The sequence below is a fragment of the Alternaria alternata genome, assembly GCF_001642055.1.
Source record: "Alternaria alternata strain SRC1lrK2f unplaced genomic scaffold CC77scaffold_34, whole genome shotgun sequence".
Lineage (NCBI taxonomy): Eukaryota > Fungi > Ascomycota > Dothideomycetes > Pleosporales > Pleosporaceae > Alternaria > Alternaria alternata.
In genome coordinates, this window is record NW_017306223.1 from 113,321 (window position 1) to 130,527 (window position 17,207).

Sequence of the window (17,207 nt, forward strand, 5' to 3'; positions counted from 1 at the left end):
TAAATAGAAATTATTGCATATGAGGGAGGGGGGGAGGGGCTTGATTTTAGCGGATATCATCTTTGTATACCCATAACATCGGGCACGACGGACGAGCGTAATGTACGGCGGTGGGCTTGAAAAAAAAAAGTTTAATACCAACGCTTTGTGGAAACTGTCTGTCACTTGGCCAGGTGCTGTTGTCGCAATACTCTGTTTGTTGCACACGTACGCAGATGAGGTGTCTCTTTACGTGACTGTTTTTGCTTCGTATCACATGTTTGATAATGCCGTAATATGCTTAAAAGGTATTCGTTAAGCAAAAATCTACGACATTTAAGAGCCAGGCAGACTTCATCTTTACTCATCGTCTTCCTCCTTGACCAATGCCAGCAAAGTGTCTGCACCCTGCTTAGCCGGACTAGGGAATCGCACTTTCTCTGCGTTCCTAGATCGTGTCTGCCTGCGAACGCCTAATATAGCTGCAGTTGCTAGACGACTTGCCTAGGATCTGCCACGAGATGCAGTATACTCTGCAGTTCAAGACTGGCCTAAAGACGTTCCGCGTCTTCCTTTAGCTGGCAGATGGAAGCTGGTGTTAAGCGCCTCCGCGGCTTCCTCCTCGCCATCTTCCTCGTCGTCTTCCTCGTTATCGTTAAGCAAATACTCAAGATACTTCTATACAATGACAAGGAAGCTGTGATACACTAGAAGTAGTCGTCAAACATGCTATTCAGAACCAATCAATGCCCGTTGTATTTGTAACATTGTCATTGCCTAGTTGAATATCATGATTTTCCCTGCGGGTTGCACAGTTTTCGCCGCATCTTTCCATGTCCATACGCTATGCCCCACTATGCCCCCACTTCTGCCTGCACCCACGTGGCAGGTAAAAACGTTCACTAGGACTTTGTCATGACAGCCATGTGTGATGTTCGATGCCGACACCAGCTATTCATTGCCACAATAGTCACAAGCGGCTATATTATATTTATATTTTCAATCCTCCATCGAACAACAATAACCTGGTCGCTTAGCTCAGTTGGTTAGAGCGTGGTGCTAATAACGCCAAGGTCGCGAGTTCGACCCTCGTAGTGACCATCAAAATCATTCTTTTTGTTCATCTGATGAGAAATCTTCGACTAACAGTGAACTAATGATCGAAGAGCTAAACTTTTTGCTGTTGTGGTGCGGGGCATGAGATTTCAGAAGCTCCAAAGTACCCCTCGCTAAGAATTCGTTGTATTCATTCCGTACAAGCGCTTCTATAAGACATAGCTGCATCTTGATATTCATCCGTCGTGTAAACCGTACAATCATTCCATCGCGGCCTTGGCCAAAACTATACCTTTGGCACAGCATCCTCCAGACTCCCCATATCCATACTCAACGCATCTCTGCAAGCCCCACCTTCACACACCATGACCCCCTCCTTACCTCCGTCCATACTCTTCACCAACCCGTTCCTTTGACTCAACCAATCGCCCATTCCCTTGCCCACTCTACTAACTGTGCCAAGACCAGCAGGCCTCTCCCGGTACCTCTGCAACCACTCTTCTACCTTCTGCCCTTCACCCGTGATAACGCTATGTCTGATACCCAATTTCCCCACAACCACCGCATCCATCATGCTAGGGAAGAGGAAAGGATGCTGCATAATCTCAGCTTCAAAAGCGGATGCCGTGTCGCGCGCCTTCCTAGTGTACTCCTCATCTTCCAGTAATGCGCCTAAGCGGTCCAGGTTCTGTGCTGAAACGCCGTTGGTACCTGGCTCGGCATTATCCATACCGTCTTTCAACCGCAGGATAAGATCCTTTTGGTCTTCGGGCGTGGAGAAGAAACCAAGGTGCTGTTTGTCCCAGAACATTCTCAGCTGTGTTTGTTGCAGGTCGTCGGCCCAGCGGAGGTAGCTGTCGTTGAAGGTGGCTTCGTACAGGGAGATGAGTCCGGAGATCAGGTAGGCGTAGTCGTCTGCGAAACCAGGTGCATCGCCGCGGCCCTCGCGGTAGACGCGGATGAGGGTCTTGGTGTCGGGGCTGTAGAGCTCTTTTTGCAAGAAGGTGGCTGCTTTTTCGGCTGCAGTGAGGTACGTTTTTGAGCGTGAGGGATCTTGAGATGAGAGGGCGGCAGAGGTTCTTGCTAGTGCGCCGATGGCGAGGCCGTTCCAGGATACGACGATTTTGTCGTCTAGACCAGGTCGCGGGCGCTCTTTGTTGCGGTGCTCGAGGAGCTTTTGCCGGCCTTCGGTTAGTATCTTGTTGACTTCATCTTCCGACAGACCGAACTGTTTCGCTAGGTCTTCTGGTGTAGCGGTGATTGCTAGTACGTTCTGGTTGATCAGTTCGTCGTGCGCATCGTGTTCCGGCGCAACATTGCCCTCGTCGTGAACGTTGTAGTATCTTGCGAGAATTTCAGCGTCTCGGTCACCTAGTATGTCTTGGAACTCCTTCAACGTCCACACGTAGAACGCGCCTTCACGCTTCTCCTTGTCATTCGGCCGGTATAGTGAATCAGCGTCCTCGGACGAGAAAAAGCCTCCACTTTCGGCATGCATAGGCGGGCTGGTGAGATATGTCGCAATGTCGTGGACCGCGGAAAGATGTTCAGGGCTCTTTGTCATGAGATACGCGTCCAGGTATACAGGTAGTAGTTGCGTCTGATCGTAGAGCATTTTCTCGAAATGTGGCAGGCTCCAATCCTTGGTGACAGAGTATCGCGCAAAGCCGTTTCCAATCTGATCGTGTATGCCGCCCTTGTTCATCGCTTCCAATGTCGCTAGCACCATATCTTTTGCGTGTGTGCAGTCCTTTGCTCCGAGCACTTCTTTCACCGCGTTTGGATATTCTGATAGCTTGAGGAGGAATTTGAGGTTCGAGGGCGTAGGGAATTTGGGCGCACTGCCGAAGCCCGCGTGCTGCTTGTCGTATCGCTTCTTGAAGTGCTGGATTCCTCAGTGATGGGCTTTGTAACAGAACGTAATTGACTCACCTCATATGCTTCATCTAAAAGGTCCAGATCTAGGCCTTCATGAGCTGCACCGTCTTTTCTACTAATGTTCCCATCCTCAGCAAAGTCGCGCAGTTGTGCTGTAATCTCCTTCGCCGACTCCAGACACCTCTGACGCTGATCTCTCCACACATCGCGAATCTTCTTGAGTATGCCAACAAAGCCAATGTGCTCGCCCATTGCCATCGTGGACCCTGGACCAGGCCAGTATGTCCCACCGAATATCGGCTCTAGGTCTGGTGTAATGAAAGCATTCAAGGGCCATCCTCCTGAACCAGTTGTTGCCTGTACATAGTTCATGTATATGCGATCGACATCCGGACGCTCTTCGCGATCAATCTTTATCGGTATGAAGTTCTCGTTCAGCAGCTTTGCCACCTCGTCGTTCTCAAACGACTCGCGCTCCATGACGTGACACCAATGACATGCCGCATAGCCTATGCTGATGAATATGAGCCTGTTCGACTTCTTCGCCAGCTCAATAGCCTCTGGTCCCCACATTTGCCATGCGACCGGGTTGTGCATGTGGCCTCGTACATAGGGGCTTCGACTCTCGTTCAGGCGGTTCTTCAGCTTCAAAGTATCGCCTGAGGTGGCGGATGCGCCGGAAGAATTGTGCGCGTCCATTTTCAGGATAGAAGTACGGAAGTTGCGCTGTTGAGCTCGAGATGTGGATGGCGGGGTCACAGTAGCTGGAGCTGGTATACGGCGGGATGGCGCGGTCGCGACGGGTGTGCGTGCAGGGCGACAAGATCCTCTTAGATTGAATTTCACAGGAGGCATACAGCAAAGAAAAAAGAACTATCGTGAGATACGGTGGCGCGCGGCTCCGAGGCTACTGGACGTTATCAGTCCATAGCTCCGGCAACCCTGCCGATTCGCAACCCCGCCAACGACGTAATCTCCAGAACCCTAAGTGGCTGGGGAACGGCGCGGGGCTTTGGTTCGAGGCAATCTGTATCCTTCTGACCTGCATCGATTTTGCAGAGTATGCATCACACCAACGTAGGGCGTTATATCATGACGTGCGTGGTACGCCATTTCTCGATGATCACATCTGCAGTTTTTTCTAGTAGCGAAGCCCCTTGCAGAAGTTTGCCAGTCGCGATCACCACGATACCATGACCCGTTAGAGACGATCTGCAAACATGAGACGGCTACATCCGCTTGAGACAGCAAATCCAGTACATTCCCGAGAAGACACCGATGTGGCATAATGTACCCTTACGTATATGCTACTCGAATCGAGACGCAACATCGCACGATTGCAATTTGGCGTCTTGGTACCGCGAATATATATACCAAAACGAAGTGGACTTTGGAGGGGAAATGGCACTCAATTAAGGTAGGGAATCCACATCACTGAGCAAGGCTTACGCTTCAATCATGGGCGCGATGGACAAATAATCTCCAATGGTCTATTCAATAGGCTCTTATGGCTGGCGCATGATTCGGTCGGGAAAATGTAGATAAAGATAAGTTTTTGCAAGAGACATTGCGAAGCGGCGACAGAGCTGACGAAAAATACGGAGTCACCAGACACTAGATGGCTATGAGGACTGACAGCAAATATGTGTGGCTGCGTGAATCTAACAACCGGGGAAGGATGGTGGTTCCTGCCAGGCGCTCTGAAATGTCGTATCTGCCTTCTCGCGAATCGCAAAGATCCCTCACTCATTCCAAAGTTTCTAACGATAACTTCCCTCTTCGACTTCTACAAACGGAGAGTTCATCTATCCGGCCGGCAGCCGAGGGCGTATAACTTGTGCCTCAACTCGTGCTGCTAGTAAGTATTCCTTGTTGGGTCTGTGGACAACAATAGGCTCAAATGTGAGAGCTTGTTGACTGATGAAACACTAGAGAGAAAGCATGGCACTCGTTACTGCCTGGACTCGACCCTCAACACCAAGCGGCACTCAACCTACTTGCGATTGCCTCATCGACGGTGAGCACAATTGAATCACCTTTGAAGGTATCGTCTCTGCTATTGGAAGGCCATCGCGATGGCAGTGATAGCAGCTGCCTTTGCATTGTATCCCACCTCGTGGCAGTCGCTCTTGCCTCGCACTAGCTGCGTTTGCCTAATCTGGAGTTGATAAACAATCACCAGCTTCCTCCCCTCTAACTTACCTCCACCACCACTTTGTTCTCTCACCCCACGTTCCTTCATTTGTCGCTCTCTTCATCTAATCTCTGGGCAGCTTGTCTGACAGGAAACACTCTTCTTGCTTTTCACTCAACTACACTCACTTCTTCCGTCTCGGTTCAATCTCTTCCTCAGGTCATCTGCTCTCCTTACCACTTGCTAGTAATACATATCCGACCTTCTTGATCTGATCGGAAATGCGTTACTCAAGCCTTGTCGCCGCATCTCTGGTTGCCGGCGTCCTTGCACGACCTCAACTCCACGGAAGGCAGCCGAACATGATCATTGAGACCAAGATAGTCATCCAGACCGTCGTGGTTACTCTTACTAGAGGCTATGCTCCACCCACGTCTACGTCTTCGGTCTCCTCTTCTATACCCCCTAGTATGGCCATTCCGACACCCGAGCCGGAGCCGGAACCTGCCCCCGTGCCAGAACCCTCGCTGTCCTGGACTCCCCATCCCTCGGGCACCGATCAGGCCTACCTCTCGTCCGGACCCGATTATCAAGCTGCGGTGCTATTCCATCACAACGCTGCCCGTGCAAATCACAACGCTGATCCCCTGATCTGGGACCCCGACTGCGAAGCCAATGCTCGTATCGCTGCTAGCAGGTGTAACTTCGAGCACTACATCCCCAAGGGCGCTGGTCAAGGCCAAAACCTATTTGTCGTGTCTGGAGATGCCTTCAACGCCACTGCAGGCATCTCGGAGAGCTGGTACCATGGCGAACTTGATCCAATGAAGCCTTGGTTCGGCAAGAACAACCTTCCACACGAAGTTTTCGAGCAAGTCGGCCACCTTACACAGCTGGTTTGGAAGGAAACTACGAAGGTCGGATGCGTCTCACTTGACTGCGGTGAGTAATGTTTGTATGAATCGCGTGTGAGATAATTACTGACCTCATACACCGATCTCTAGGTACGGCCATGATCGTCAACGGACAGGGTTCGACCATGAACAAGTATACCGTCTGTAATTACGCTCCAGCGGGTAACTTTGGCGGCAAGTATGCGGCGAATGTCGAGCCCCCTGTCCCCTCTGCCAAACTCGTCGGCTGGGCGGACTAGTCGTCATTCCAGCTGCGCATACTTCCATGCATGCAGTATCAACGTAGTTTTAGATGTAACTTACATCGAATGATTGTGGCTTGAGATGCCAAAGTTCAACCATGTTTGCTACGTGAAGATGCTAGAGCTTGAGACGTCGTACGCAATCATCACGAAGAGGTCTTATTCGACGCCGGTACCGGTGAATGTAACAGCCGTGGACAAGGGTGGGCGACGTTTGCGCGCGATTGTTTGCCGCTAGCGACGGGTGACTATCACATGTGTCGCGCTTTCCAACCGCTTTTAACTCACTATCGCCTCCATTGATCTTCCTTTCTGCTGTATATCGGAAGTGCGCAGCATCTTTGTTCTCTGGTCACAGATCAGTGTATATATTGATTAAAAAGATCATGGAATATATTTCTCTCGTATAAACTAGTTCAAAGATGCTTCCTGGAGTCAGTCTTCAGGATCCCCGACCTCGTCGTTCGGTGTCTACACATCATATCATACACCGCCAAGGCTCATAGAAAGTGTTGATCATCTTCTATATCAGCTACACGAAATCTCCTGTCGTCCCAGTGTCGCGTGACCTGGTTATCCCGTGATGTGTCTGGATCATCTGGCGGCAATGACTGAACTGGAATCTCCTGGATATTGTTGTTCTGAGAACTCCAGCGCTTCCAAGGGCATAACACGAAGTTTCACAACGCATGTATTCGTGTGAAATAGACGATGCAGCGCGGCTGATCACCACACTTCGCCCATAAACGCGGTCCGTTAGTCATCCTTCTCCGTGGCCCCACTGCAACCATATCAGTCATTTGAACCAGCTTCCTTCATTAGTGCAACGAAGGCACCAATACATTCCAAGAACGAGTAGTGGTATTACTAGTGAACGAATATTCATTCTTATTGCTTATATCCTAGCCTACCATAGCTCGCTTCGCCTTCACTTGATCTACAATCACGTTAAGGCAGGGAAAAATGCCCACCTCCATTGGATATAAGTCTTACTCGCATCGGCTCTGCTTCTCCTCGACCCATCGATCAACCGTGCAAGCTCAACTTTGGTTGCAACACACTCAAATCACAACATCTCGAGCAAACCTAGCAAGCTCAGCATGACCTCATCATCGCACACGCAAGACTACATTAGAAGATTATCAGAGGAGCTGCGGCTTGAGGTATGCGAATTGGTGAGTTATACATGATACCAGTTACCCTTGCGGCACTAATGCCTACGTAGTTGCCCATCCCAGCGCTCAAGAATCTTGGGTTAGCCAACAAACAATGGCGAAAGTCTAGCTCATCTGTGCTCTGGAAAAGTCTCGAGTCTAGCCTCGTAGCTAACGACCGCAACTTCGACGCCCTTATCTTGTCTTTACCTGATGGCCTTTTCGACAACGTCAAGAACTTGAAGATTCGTACTCTTCCCGACAACTTCAAGAACGTGATGCAGGTAGTATCGGGCATTACTCGGGATACTCTGAGAACTGTAGAGCTTGTAGGCGTGCAAACTGAAGTTTGGGAGTCGCTACTCTGCTCTCAACATTCAACCGAGGAGCTCACATTCCGGCAAAACTCATACATTCAACTCAGCCAACGCTTTCCCAATCCTCGCTCCCTCGCGCATAGCCTGAAGAAGCTTCGAAAGCTGAAGATCGCGTCCCGCAGAAATGACAACGACTATAGCGCTTGGCTCGTGAACACACCAGCTCTTGAAGTCTTAAGTCTTGGATCTGGGTGGGGGCGTGATTCTCGCGACGCAACTGCAGTTCCTCTCGATATAAGGACACCCGCTGTTGGTTTCGTACCTCTAAGACTTCGACGCCTATCTCTATTCCAATTGATACTATTGGACGGAGTTAATCGTCTTGGAGACATTATCCATCTGCCTTCTCTCAAGACTTTGGACATAATCCATTGCGATCGTGTCCCAGTTTTACTTCGGTATCTAACCAGCAAATACACAATCTCAAGCGAGTCTGCCCTGAAGTCATTCAACCTAACACAAGATCCCGAGGACGAAGAAGAGCTGGTCGAGTCTCTAAATCAGTTTATCGGGTGCTTTTCAGGTCTGGAGACGCTCTTTGTAGCGACTCGAGATCCTCAACACGTTGACGTGCATAAAGTATGCCGACATGGACAGACTCTACGATTTCTCCACTTAGATCCGTTGTACCGTCGAATGGATCTTACCTTATTCAACAATCGTGGTTACTACTCAGCTGGAGAACTGGAGATACTTACTGCTGGATGCCCATACATCGAGGAACTTGGTATCCATGCCGCTGCCATAGATCTCAGCGTCATCGATCTCAGCTTAAAATTCTCAAAATTCAACGGAAGAGATCTTCCAAGAGCTCTGGATGTACTAGCTCGGCTTCGGTCGCTGCGCAGCTTACGCCTCACCCACTTACTCACCGTGAACGACAACAATGAAGTTGGAGATTCGAATTCAAATGCATGGCACCACTCCAAACTAGCGAGCAAGGTCATGCAGTACCTAGTAGAACGAGGTTCATCAATCGAGGTCTTTGCGATCAGTCCTACGGCTACTCAGTACTCGGACAGCGCAGAACAAGACTTCCACGGCCACACTTGGCCTAACTACTACTACGTACGCGGTACAGTGACTATACCGCTCCGTCACCGACATCTCACTCAGGCCCAGGCCATACCAGTGACGGAGAAGAACATTACGGACTACGTTAAATACCCATCTCTCCTATTCAGATCGGAGGAAAAAGACTTCAAAGCTTATGCATGACGCGCCCCTTTGGCTTCATGGTTGGCTTCTTTGGCAATATCAAAAATTGGTGAATGGGTAGCGCGAAAGAGCGTGGCAAGAGTATGTAGCCTTAGTAGACACACCATCTCTATTCAAAAGTCACACGTTCGTGATCTGTGCCTTCCTTTTGCCTTCACGTGTCAATAGAAATTCGAAAGTGGCAACTACGCAAACGACCAGAACCATGACTTCCTAGCGTGAACGCTCCTTTGCATGTTTTTGGCGGAATTGGGTACGACAGCCTTTGCGCCGGCTTTGACACAAGTCCGTCAGGCCCAAAGGGTAGTCATGGCGATCAACTAATGTTTTGCAAGTCGTTCAACACTCCACACACCCACCCTTTCTTGGTCGTCGCATGAACCGAGAGACGAGAACTCTCAGAATCGATCTATTCCAGTACTCGCTCCACTTTTGTTTTTTCGCAGGTGATCCCGAGGAGGAGGAGAAGAACAAGAAGAAGAAAGGGAACCACGTGGTCGTCGTTAGCATGCGAATTTTTGAAACACACCATCGAAATATCTCGAATATCCATTTATGGTGAAACAAAAAGAAGAAAGGAAAACAGATAGTTCCATGATCTACCAAAGAAAAAAGAGAATGAAAGAAGCAAACAGAAAGAGCTGCCCTCTTGATAAAACCTTGGAGCTAGATCGACTAGTCAGTACACCCTGCATCAGCCTACGGGTATGCTAGGCGGGAGTGGTAAGATGGCGTGGGCCGGGTCGGGTGCAGCAGCCGGGCGACAGCCACACCCGACGCCTATGCTGCTAGTCGTAAATCCACACCTAGTACATACACCTCAAGCCACATTCGAACAAACAGACAAACAAACAAATAGCAAAAAAGTCAGATATCGAACGTGTATTCATAGATATTCAATACACCGACCATCTACGCATCTTTTACGTGACGCTCTTCCTGTTTCCGTTGCCCATGGTATCCCAACGAGTGATTTCCCCATGTACGCCATGCCATTCATGAGGTAATCCAGGTAATACAATGATGAATAACGATACCATGCCTAGGCAAATACCCAATGATAGCAAAAAAACCCACAACCTTCCAATTAAGACTCCAGCCTGTTTTTGTTTGACAAGATGTATGAAAAGGCGGGTCATCCGTATAGCCGTACAAGCGAATCGTAGTGATATGTAACGATGAAAGCGAAGTAATAAGTAATGGTATATGAACAATAGAATGCAGATGTGCCGCCCGAGCCATGCAAACAGTAAAGTGCGTTGGCTGAATAGAACAGAACGTGCGGCGGATATTAGGAGACCTATGTGCGATGCATGGAAAGAATCTGATGGACGTGCTACGCAATCAAGCAGTATCCGCGATGCTGACACCACCCATACCGTTGACAGCGCTGTGCTTGCCGTTGACAGGCGCGCTATGTACGGGTTCGTCAATGGTGGAGTTGTTCGTGCTGGGGTGGGAGCTACTCTGTGGCGATTGAGCGGAACTGCTGAGAGCTGGTGTAAGCATAGTCGGCGAGTCAATGCGATTGTAACGGAACATCTTCTTCTCAACCTAAGATTTCGTTAGTTGGGTTTCTCCAAGTATGTCTTTAGTTTCACGAGACTACTTACTGAGACGCATTGCTTGCCAGGAATGACCTTTTTGGCCTTCTCAAGCTCAGGCTTGAGTGCTTGGACAAAGTCCTCGTAGTCATCTCGGTTGAGGGTGTCCAGCATCTTCTGGATGACGTAGTTACCGTACCCATCCCTGAGAAGGTTCATGACGTTTGACTCGCCTCGCTCGTTCTTCGCAAGGATGACTGATACGAGTTCACGGCGTTGCGCGTCGTCGCTGCACTTGAGGCACTGCTCAACAACGTTGCTGGCGAACTTGTGTTTTGAGAAAGCGAGGAACTGTGCCTTGATCAGAGCGACAATCTTAGCCCTATCCTCAGGCAAGCCGTGCTCGATGACATGCTGAGTGACGTAGTTGCCGTATTGGTCGGTGATGAGTTTGGGTCCTTCAGCGTGGAGTTCGGTCATGATGAACCTTCGTTGTGGCTCCGGAACCTTCTCAAGTAGTCGCTGGATAACACGGCATCCGTAGGAGTTGACCGATAGCACGCCGACGTTGCCCCTGAAAGCCTCGACGATCCTCTGGATGTACTGCATCGGGACCCGGTCGATAACCTTTTGAATGACGTGGTTGCCGTTCTGGTCCTTGACGGTTTTGAGAACATCCTTTTCGAGCTCCTTGACCATCTCGGCTTGTTGCTCAGTGAGCGCATGCTCAAGTGCCTACTGCGGTCAGTGTGTTTACTCGGGGCGCATGGAAGAGAACCTTACCTTTTGTACAACTCGGCACGCGTACATCTGATTCGCAAGCTCAAGTACATGACCCTTCATTTTCCCGACAAGGATCTTCTTCTGGACCTGGTCTCCGTGCTCAAAGAACTTCTGGATAACGTAGTTGCCGAAAACATCTTGCATCAGCTGTAGCGCATCCTCTTCGAGCTCTCTGAAGACGCTGTCCTTGACTTCGCTGTTGGCTGATTCAAGCTTCTGCTGAATGAAACGGGAGCCATGCTGGTCTCCGGCAAACTCGACCACGTGACCTTTGATGTCGGTAAGCTCCCAGCGCTTGCTCTGCTTCTGCTCTCTCTTGAAGTTGGCCAACTCAAGACTCATGGCACCGAGACCATCGCCGACCTGCTGCTCGCGAGGACCTTTAGGTGGCCCTCCGTAAGACAAGATTGGTGCTGCTGGAGTCATGTTCATGTGTTGCGGTATCGCGGATAGAGAAAAGCCGTTGGGTAGACCATACTGCTGGTATTGGTACGGGTTCTGGACTTGAGCTGCGGGAAAGATGTTTTGATACTGCTGCTGATGAAGCTGGCTCGGAGAGATGAAATTACGTTGTTGTGACATCTGGAATCCGGCCAGTTTGTTCTGCAGCTGCGTAACACTGTTGGGGTGGGTGAGCATCTGCTCACTGGTGTACGGATTGAGACGATCGTACACAGGCGGTGTGTTCATGGAGGAGTAAAAAGGACTTTGACGAGCCCCAGTGCCGTTCGGCGCGCTTCGACTGTTGTCGAGCTGGTAGGATCGCAGCTGAGAATATTGGCCGTTGAGTTGGGCACTGGAGTAGCCATCTGGGGTGTATGAGCCTGTAGGCGCATCGTTGGTGTCTTGTCCGGGTGTGTGTGCTGGGGTGAAAGCGTTAATACTGAAGGACCTGTTTGGTGCCATGCGCGCATCTTGGTCTTGTTCGCTGTTCAGCCTTCCGAGAGTGTGGAAAGACTCGCTTTGTATTGAACCGCTTCGCTCGTTAAAGGCACGACCGCTTGCCATAGAGAAGGACGATGTTTGGCGGGAAGGCTGAGTAAATCTGGAGAATGCATCCGGAGCCTGGCTGAACGGTGCTGGCTCGGCACCATGTCGGGATGGAGGCAAGCTTCCGTTCTGTGAGGGGGCTCCGCTCGAAGACGCAAGGTAATCCGAGTTTGCTACGCTGCGGCGGTCGTCGTTCGGAGAGTGGACGGAGCCTGTGTCTGGCCACGAGGTGACACCAGTATCGGGGCGCTGAGAATTGACGTCTGCTTGGCCGAATCCAAAGTTGGTGAAGCCGGTGTTGAGTGATTCGATCTGGCGCGATGTGAAGTTGGATATGGTAGGGTCAAGGAATGGCTTGACCGGCTTTGCTTGCGAGCCTTGGCCCGCGAGTGAGTTTCTTGTAGTATAGGACGAGAAGGCGGATGGGGAGTTGTCGCTATACTGCTGGACAGGTTGTGCTTGGGCGATAGACCGCTTCCGTGCCGGCGACACTCCGGAGCTTCTTGCATGAGGTATGCTGCCAGATGGGGTCTCTCCCCAAGCTGGCCGGGCGGTAGACCTCCATTCCGTCTCGGAGTTGGTGAGTAGGGAGCCAGAGCCAGTCTTGCCCTCAACATGATCGGCAGGAGTGCCCATGGCGGCGCCGTTCTCTGTGTGCGTGTCAGTATTACAGGGACATGCTATGTCGTGGATGGCGACATACCTCGAGGGCGCGAGTTGTCTCGGCCTTTGGAGCCAAGCGGAAACGTGCCGATTGGGGCATTCCAGATGTTCTTCCCCCATGGAGATGCGCGTGAGAGTTCAGTGTCGGTGCCGTTGTTGTTGAGCGAGGCTCCACTGGAGTAGTCGCGCGCTCGAGTCTGGAGCATATGTGTTAGCACGCCATGCTCTGTGGCTAGAAAAGCCGCTACTCACATTGCCCGCCATGACTGCCATGCCACGACTTGAGCCGGCAGGAGAGGTGTTCATTTACACAGGTCGGGCGTGAGGTTATTAGTATGCGGAGAATATAGCACACCGGTGGGTGCTGCGGCGCGGGGTGGCTTATGCGTGCGCTTTGGTGGGACTAAGCTCAGGCGTCAGCGCAGGCAGGGCAGGTGCGGGGGGAGGCAGAATACTGACGATGTATTACAGCTGATATAGTTGGGGACAATGGAAATAATGTACGAAGAATGTGCGCACGAACGCGGCTTGGAACAAAGAGGTACTACCGGAGGTCCGCGTGAGGAGTGTGGGTTGGGAAGTGCAGGCCCGTGGTCGCGTTTGGGTGTAGGAGCGAGATGTGGTAATGTCTCTAGCCACAGTACATGCTAATCTCGAAGCAATTATGTCGCGCACCAGGCGGGGGTCGCATTAAGGGTTCGACGACCAAATGCAGCGGCGGGGATGATGCAAGGGCGCGGGACGGTGGAGCAGCAGGGCAGGAATAGACTCGAGGGGGGGAAATATATCTGCGCTGGTTCGGGGGCTGTGGTGTGCGTGTGGATAGGCGGGAGGAGCACAAGTTTGGTAGCGGGCGTCGAGGAGACCGGGCGCAGCTTCAGAGGGCGAGGGTTGCGCCAGTTGTGTGGGTTGGAAAGATGTCTTTTTGGCGATGGAGATGCGACTGCTGGGCCCTGGCGAAGATAGGATCGGCAACTAAGTTTGGCGTCCGCTGGGGAAAGGCACGCTAAGGCTCAAGGTTGTACCGAAAGCGTCGCCTAGATGTCTTCGGGTGCTTGGTGCAGGCGAGGCTTGTGGGAAAGATGAAATCGACGATTACGGGACGAGATATGATCTCCCTAAGAACAAACGTGGTCGCCGTTTTCTTCTCTCACTGTGACCACCGGCTGCAATGCGCTCGCGTGTGCCAAGCACGAGTCAGGGACGATGCGGCAACGGAATCCGGACGATCCTCTGTGATGCGAGCTGTCGTTATGGCAGCCTGAGACACGACGGGCATGGATAGGAGGCCAGAGGCATTATCTACAGGGCCGCCATGTTTCACCACCACCCTGCCGGCATGTCCAAGCTCTCTCTCTGCTACGCCTTCACCTTTGCATGTTTGCCCTCGGCACAAGACTTTTAGGCAATGGTGTCTAACTTGTCTATGACGGCCAATTGACCTCTCTGCGTACTTGGAGCGAGCTGCAGCACTATCGAGCTCGATGCAGCCCGGAGCTTGTATCCATCTTCAAAAGTGTTCAACGTGACTGCTTGGAGGCACAGCAGAAGATTCACGGAAACCATGGTCGCACACGCTGTGGGTTCAATCATCACTCAATGGGCGCAGAAAAGCCTTTCAGGCTCGTGACCTGCATCATCCATGGATTGCTCTCGCTCAGAATACTCCCTGCAATTATAACGCCTCCTAGCTGTGGGTTTGCGCTGCGAGGCTGCAAGTCGGATGCGAGGCGTCCAGTGAGCCACCCGTCTCTCCACTCTGTGCGCATACTGTGTGTGGTAACTGTGCTGCGCTGGCGTTCTAACAAGCAGAGCAAACTGGCTGCGACTGCCGAATACGTGAGGCATGTTGGGAAAGTTATTCACCCGCTAGCTCTGGCCATGGTTGTCATAACTGCTTCACATCTACACCGCTCTGAATGGTTGAGGTGTTACGCAAGACAAGTCACCGACGAACCGCCGCAAACATCGCGATGAAGCAACTCCGAGTGACATAGTGAGCTGGTGACAGCATTTTACTTCAAATACCGACCCCCTAGCGCTTCTAGAAGGCCATTTGCGACAGTGCCAGCGACAGCCCAGCGACGGCCCCAGGATTCAGGAGTCACTTGGCGTCAGGCAAGCGAGAGGCATCAAACGTCCCGAAGGCTCAAACACAGGGCCTGGCGACGAGATGTTTAACGGCGGGGACGGTGGAGTAGCCAAGTACCGGCCAGAGTGCATCCGTGAGACCATGACGAATTTGCCGTAGTTACTTGGGCGTTGTAACGCGTCTTGACGACTGCGACATTGCAGGTCGAGTGGAAGCCTTATGCCAAACTTGTGGAACTCTGCGAAGATGAAGGGCTGCTTAAAGGCTTTGTCGAACGCAAGAGAGACGTGCCTGAGGAGGCTCGAGTTCCATCACCACATGGCGCTCCCTGCGCACAGCGGTCCACAAATCCATCGTTCATTACGCGCGTTGCTGTGGTATGTGCTATCGACCGGCATCATCCTTTATCGCTCCACAGTCTGGCAAGACGTTCGTCTCAGCCCTCGCTGTCAGCTCTCTCCACGCCGTTGTCACAATCAGTCCAAAACAATGCGTGTCTCGCACGGGTTGAGCTTAACACGACTTCCAGATTGGCATCTTGACGTAGACAGTACATATTCTGGGGCTGTCGCTCAAGCGAAGCATCAGGAGTACGTGCCGGCTCACGATCCACTCACGATCCACACCGTCGAGTCTCGACCTTTTGGCTAAATCCCACCCCCCGTCATTCGTTATTACCGCCCCTTGCATTTTGCGAGGCTCTCCACACTGCACTAAGTACTCTTGACTGTTGTTTGTTTTGGTCTGTTTGCAGCACCTTCGATATTTTCTTTGTCTCGGTCTTGGGAACCATCGCGCGCGAACGGCTTTGTCTGTTGTGGTCTCGTGCGGCAGTGTTGAGCAGATCACTGGCGCCAACAAAGCCAAAAATAAGATCGAGAGGATGAGCGTCCTACCGTCATCTTATTGCGCTCCACCGACTCGGCTTAGCGCAGGCGGCTTCTTCTCCTAAACTAGATAGGCACAAAGTTGAGCGGTCTAGTGTCGATCGCTGATTCGCTCTGGTTGTATCGTTCCTGCATTGGTGACTGCAAGGCGGCTTCCCTGCGCATCCATCAAAATACGTAGGTTTCCCTTCATACCTCGACCTCCTTGCCCACCTCCTCGACGGTCTCGTCTCCCTCCAACTCTCTCTTCTCTGTCGACTTATCGCTTCACTCTTTCAGCGGTATCTCGCCTTACGCTCTTTCCGAACTTGTGTCTCTCGTTACCAATACTTGTCCATCCGCTTGCGAAACGACGGTGCTCTACAGGTGCGTATCCGCTACTTCCCGTCCCCGTCCGTCACACTGCGCCAAGCATCCGCGAACCAACAACCACAACACCACACAGAAGCAACGTGCTCGCTACACAATGGGAACTAACATGCAAACAGCAATTACACTCCTTAATCACTACTACACGCCCCAGAGTTATCTGCACGCCCTCGATACGCCCTAACGACACACAATATCACCAATATCATAATGATGAACATCAGCCTTAGCAAGCGCAATGAGGATGGCAGCCTCAGCACTACCCACCTCGCACTCCTCGTTACCCTTATGATGCTGGTTCTCGTTGGCATGCTATGCGTAGGAGGCCTCATGTTCCTTCGCAGTATCCGCAGAGCCAGGAAACAAGCCGAGACAGACCCAGAACTCCCAGTCTACGAGAAGCGCCAATCAAACATCAACCGCCTGACCATCACTGCGATGCCCTACAAGGGCCGCGAGTCCGTCATCACCTACTCGGAAAAGCAGAACCTCATGGACAGCCCTACCAGCCCGGTACCCGAGATCCGCATCACTTTCCCTGACGAGATTGACGAGTCTGGCAAGCAACAATCGGGTCGTGTTGTGGTTGTCCGCGTCGGAGACCACAGCGTTGGACTCGAGCCTGTGCAAGAGGACCTCCCGCCATACCAACAAGACGCATCGGACCGCTTCGACTCGCTCGACCTGGATCGCATGGGCGGACTGAAGGAGAAGGACGACAAATACTACTCATAAACCTCACGACACCACACGTCAAAACCCGGCTAGACCGCCGATACTTCCGGTCGAGCACCCCTCGGGCACCCCCCAGCCATTTGGCTACGACCGACTTTACACCTTGATGACGGCTATACCGCGCTGACTGTCAGCTTCTCCGTTCCCTGCCGAAGCTGTGGAATAGCCGGCAGGGCGCCACACCACTTATGT

The 17,207-nt window shown here is 51.7% G+C and overlaps 7 protein-coding genes and 1 non-coding gene across 8 annotated transcripts; 6 read left to right on the plus strand and 2 right to left on the minus strand.

The window, feature by feature from the left end:
* Positions 1–48: 48 nt before the first annotated feature.
* Positions 49–328, plus strand: CC77DRAFT_1026017 (hypothetical protein). The gene has a single exon (XM_018526177.1). The coding sequence runs from the start codon at positions 101–103 to the stop codon at positions 296–298; it is 198 nt and encodes a 65-aa protein (XP_018379589.1). The 5' UTR covers positions 49–100; the 3' UTR covers positions 299–328.
* Positions 329–1,006: 678 nt separating this feature from the next.
* CC77DRAFT_t104 lies at positions 1,007–1,080 on the plus strand. The gene has a single exon. It is a non-coding gene; the product is annotated as a tRNA-Ile (tRNA).
* A 241-nt stretch (positions 1,081–1,321) lies between these two features.
* On the minus strand, positions 1,322–3,612 carry CC77DRAFT_1067213 (hypothetical protein; the record flags this gene model as incomplete). Its single annotated transcript, XM_018528972.1, has 2 exons — positions 1,322–2,920; positions 2,968–3,612. 2 exons carry the CDS (start codon positions 3,610–3,612, stop codon positions 1,322–1,324), a joined length of 2,244 nt encoding a protein of 747 aa, XP_018379590.1.
* Positions 3,613–5,328: 1,716 nt separating this feature from the next.
* CC77DRAFT_1001824 (PR-1-like protein) lies at positions 5,329–6,363 on the plus strand (the record flags this gene model as incomplete). Its single annotated transcript, XM_018523163.1, has 2 exons — positions 5,329–5,989; positions 6,052–6,363. 2 exons carry the CDS (start codon positions 5,329–5,331, stop codon positions 6,198–6,200), a joined length of 810 nt encoding a protein of 269 aa, XP_018379591.1. The 3' UTR covers positions 6,201–6,363.
* Positions 6,364–7,303: 940 nt separating this feature from the next.
* On the plus strand, positions 7,304–9,024 carry CC77DRAFT_1055063 (hypothetical protein; the record flags this gene model as incomplete). Its single annotated transcript, XM_018527826.1, has 2 exons — positions 7,304–7,378; positions 7,429–9,024. 2 exons carry the CDS (start codon positions 7,304–7,306, stop codon positions 8,950–8,952), a joined length of 1,599 nt encoding a protein of 532 aa, XP_018379592.1. The 3' UTR covers positions 8,953–9,024.
* A 1,103-nt stretch (positions 9,025–10,127) lies between these two features.
* CC77DRAFT_574108 (ARM repeat-containing protein) lies at positions 10,128–13,474 on the minus strand. Its single transcript, XM_018532297.1, has 6 exons — positions 13,392–13,474; positions 13,185–13,335; positions 12,973–13,129; positions 11,280–12,919; positions 10,566–11,231; positions 10,128–10,506 (listed from the first exon to the last, which is right to left on the minus strand). The coding sequence occupies exons 2-6, from the start codon at positions 13,236–13,238 to the stop codon at positions 10,297–10,299; spliced, it is 2,727 nt and encodes a 908-aa protein (XP_018379593.1). The 5' UTR covers positions 13,239–13,335; positions 13,392–13,474; the 3' UTR covers positions 10,128–10,296.
* A 982-nt stretch (positions 13,475–14,456) lies between these two features.
* Positions 14,457–15,076, plus strand: CC77DRAFT_574146 (hypothetical protein). Its single transcript, XM_018532298.1, has one exon. The coding sequence runs from the start codon at positions 14,532–14,534 to the stop codon at positions 14,907–14,909; it is 378 nt and encodes a 125-aa protein (XP_018379594.1). The 5' UTR covers positions 14,457–14,531; the 3' UTR covers positions 14,910–15,076.
* Positions 15,077–16,022: 946 nt separating this feature from the next.
* On the plus strand, positions 16,023–17,164 carry CC77DRAFT_574157 (hypothetical protein). Its single transcript, XM_018532299.1, has 2 exons — positions 16,023–16,277; positions 16,400–17,164. The coding sequence occupies exon 2, from the start codon at positions 16,491–16,493 to the stop codon at positions 17,013–17,015; it is 525 nt and encodes a 174-aa protein (XP_018379595.1). The 5' UTR covers positions 16,023–16,277; positions 16,400–16,490; the 3' UTR covers positions 17,016–17,164.
* Positions 17,165–17,207: the final 43 nt, after the last annotated feature.

Coding starts and splice junctions, on each gene's coding strand:
- CC77DRAFT_574108 (XM_018532297.1), bottom strand. CDS start 13,238: ATGAACACCTCTCCTGCCGGCTCAAGTCGTGGCATGGCAGTCATGGCG. Junction 12,920..12,972: donor AGACAACTCGCGCCCTCGAG/GTATGTCGCCAT, acceptor ACACGCACACAG/AGAACGGCGCCGCCATGGGC. Junction 10,507..10,565: donor CTGGCAAGCAATGCGTCTCA/GTAAGTAGTCTC, acceptor ACGAAATCTTAG/GTTGAGAAGAAGATGTTCCG.
- CC77DRAFT_1026017 (XM_018526177.1), top strand. CDS start 101: ATGTACGGCGGTGGGCTTGAAAAAAAAAAGTTTAATACCAACGCTTTG.
- CC77DRAFT_574157 (XM_018532299.1), top strand. CDS start 16,491: ATGATGAACATCAGCCTTAGCAAGCGCAATGAGGATGGCAGCCTCAGC.
- CC77DRAFT_574146 (XM_018532298.1), top strand. CDS start 14,532: ATGGGCGCAGAAAAGCCTTTCAGGCTCGTGACCTGCATCATCCATGGA.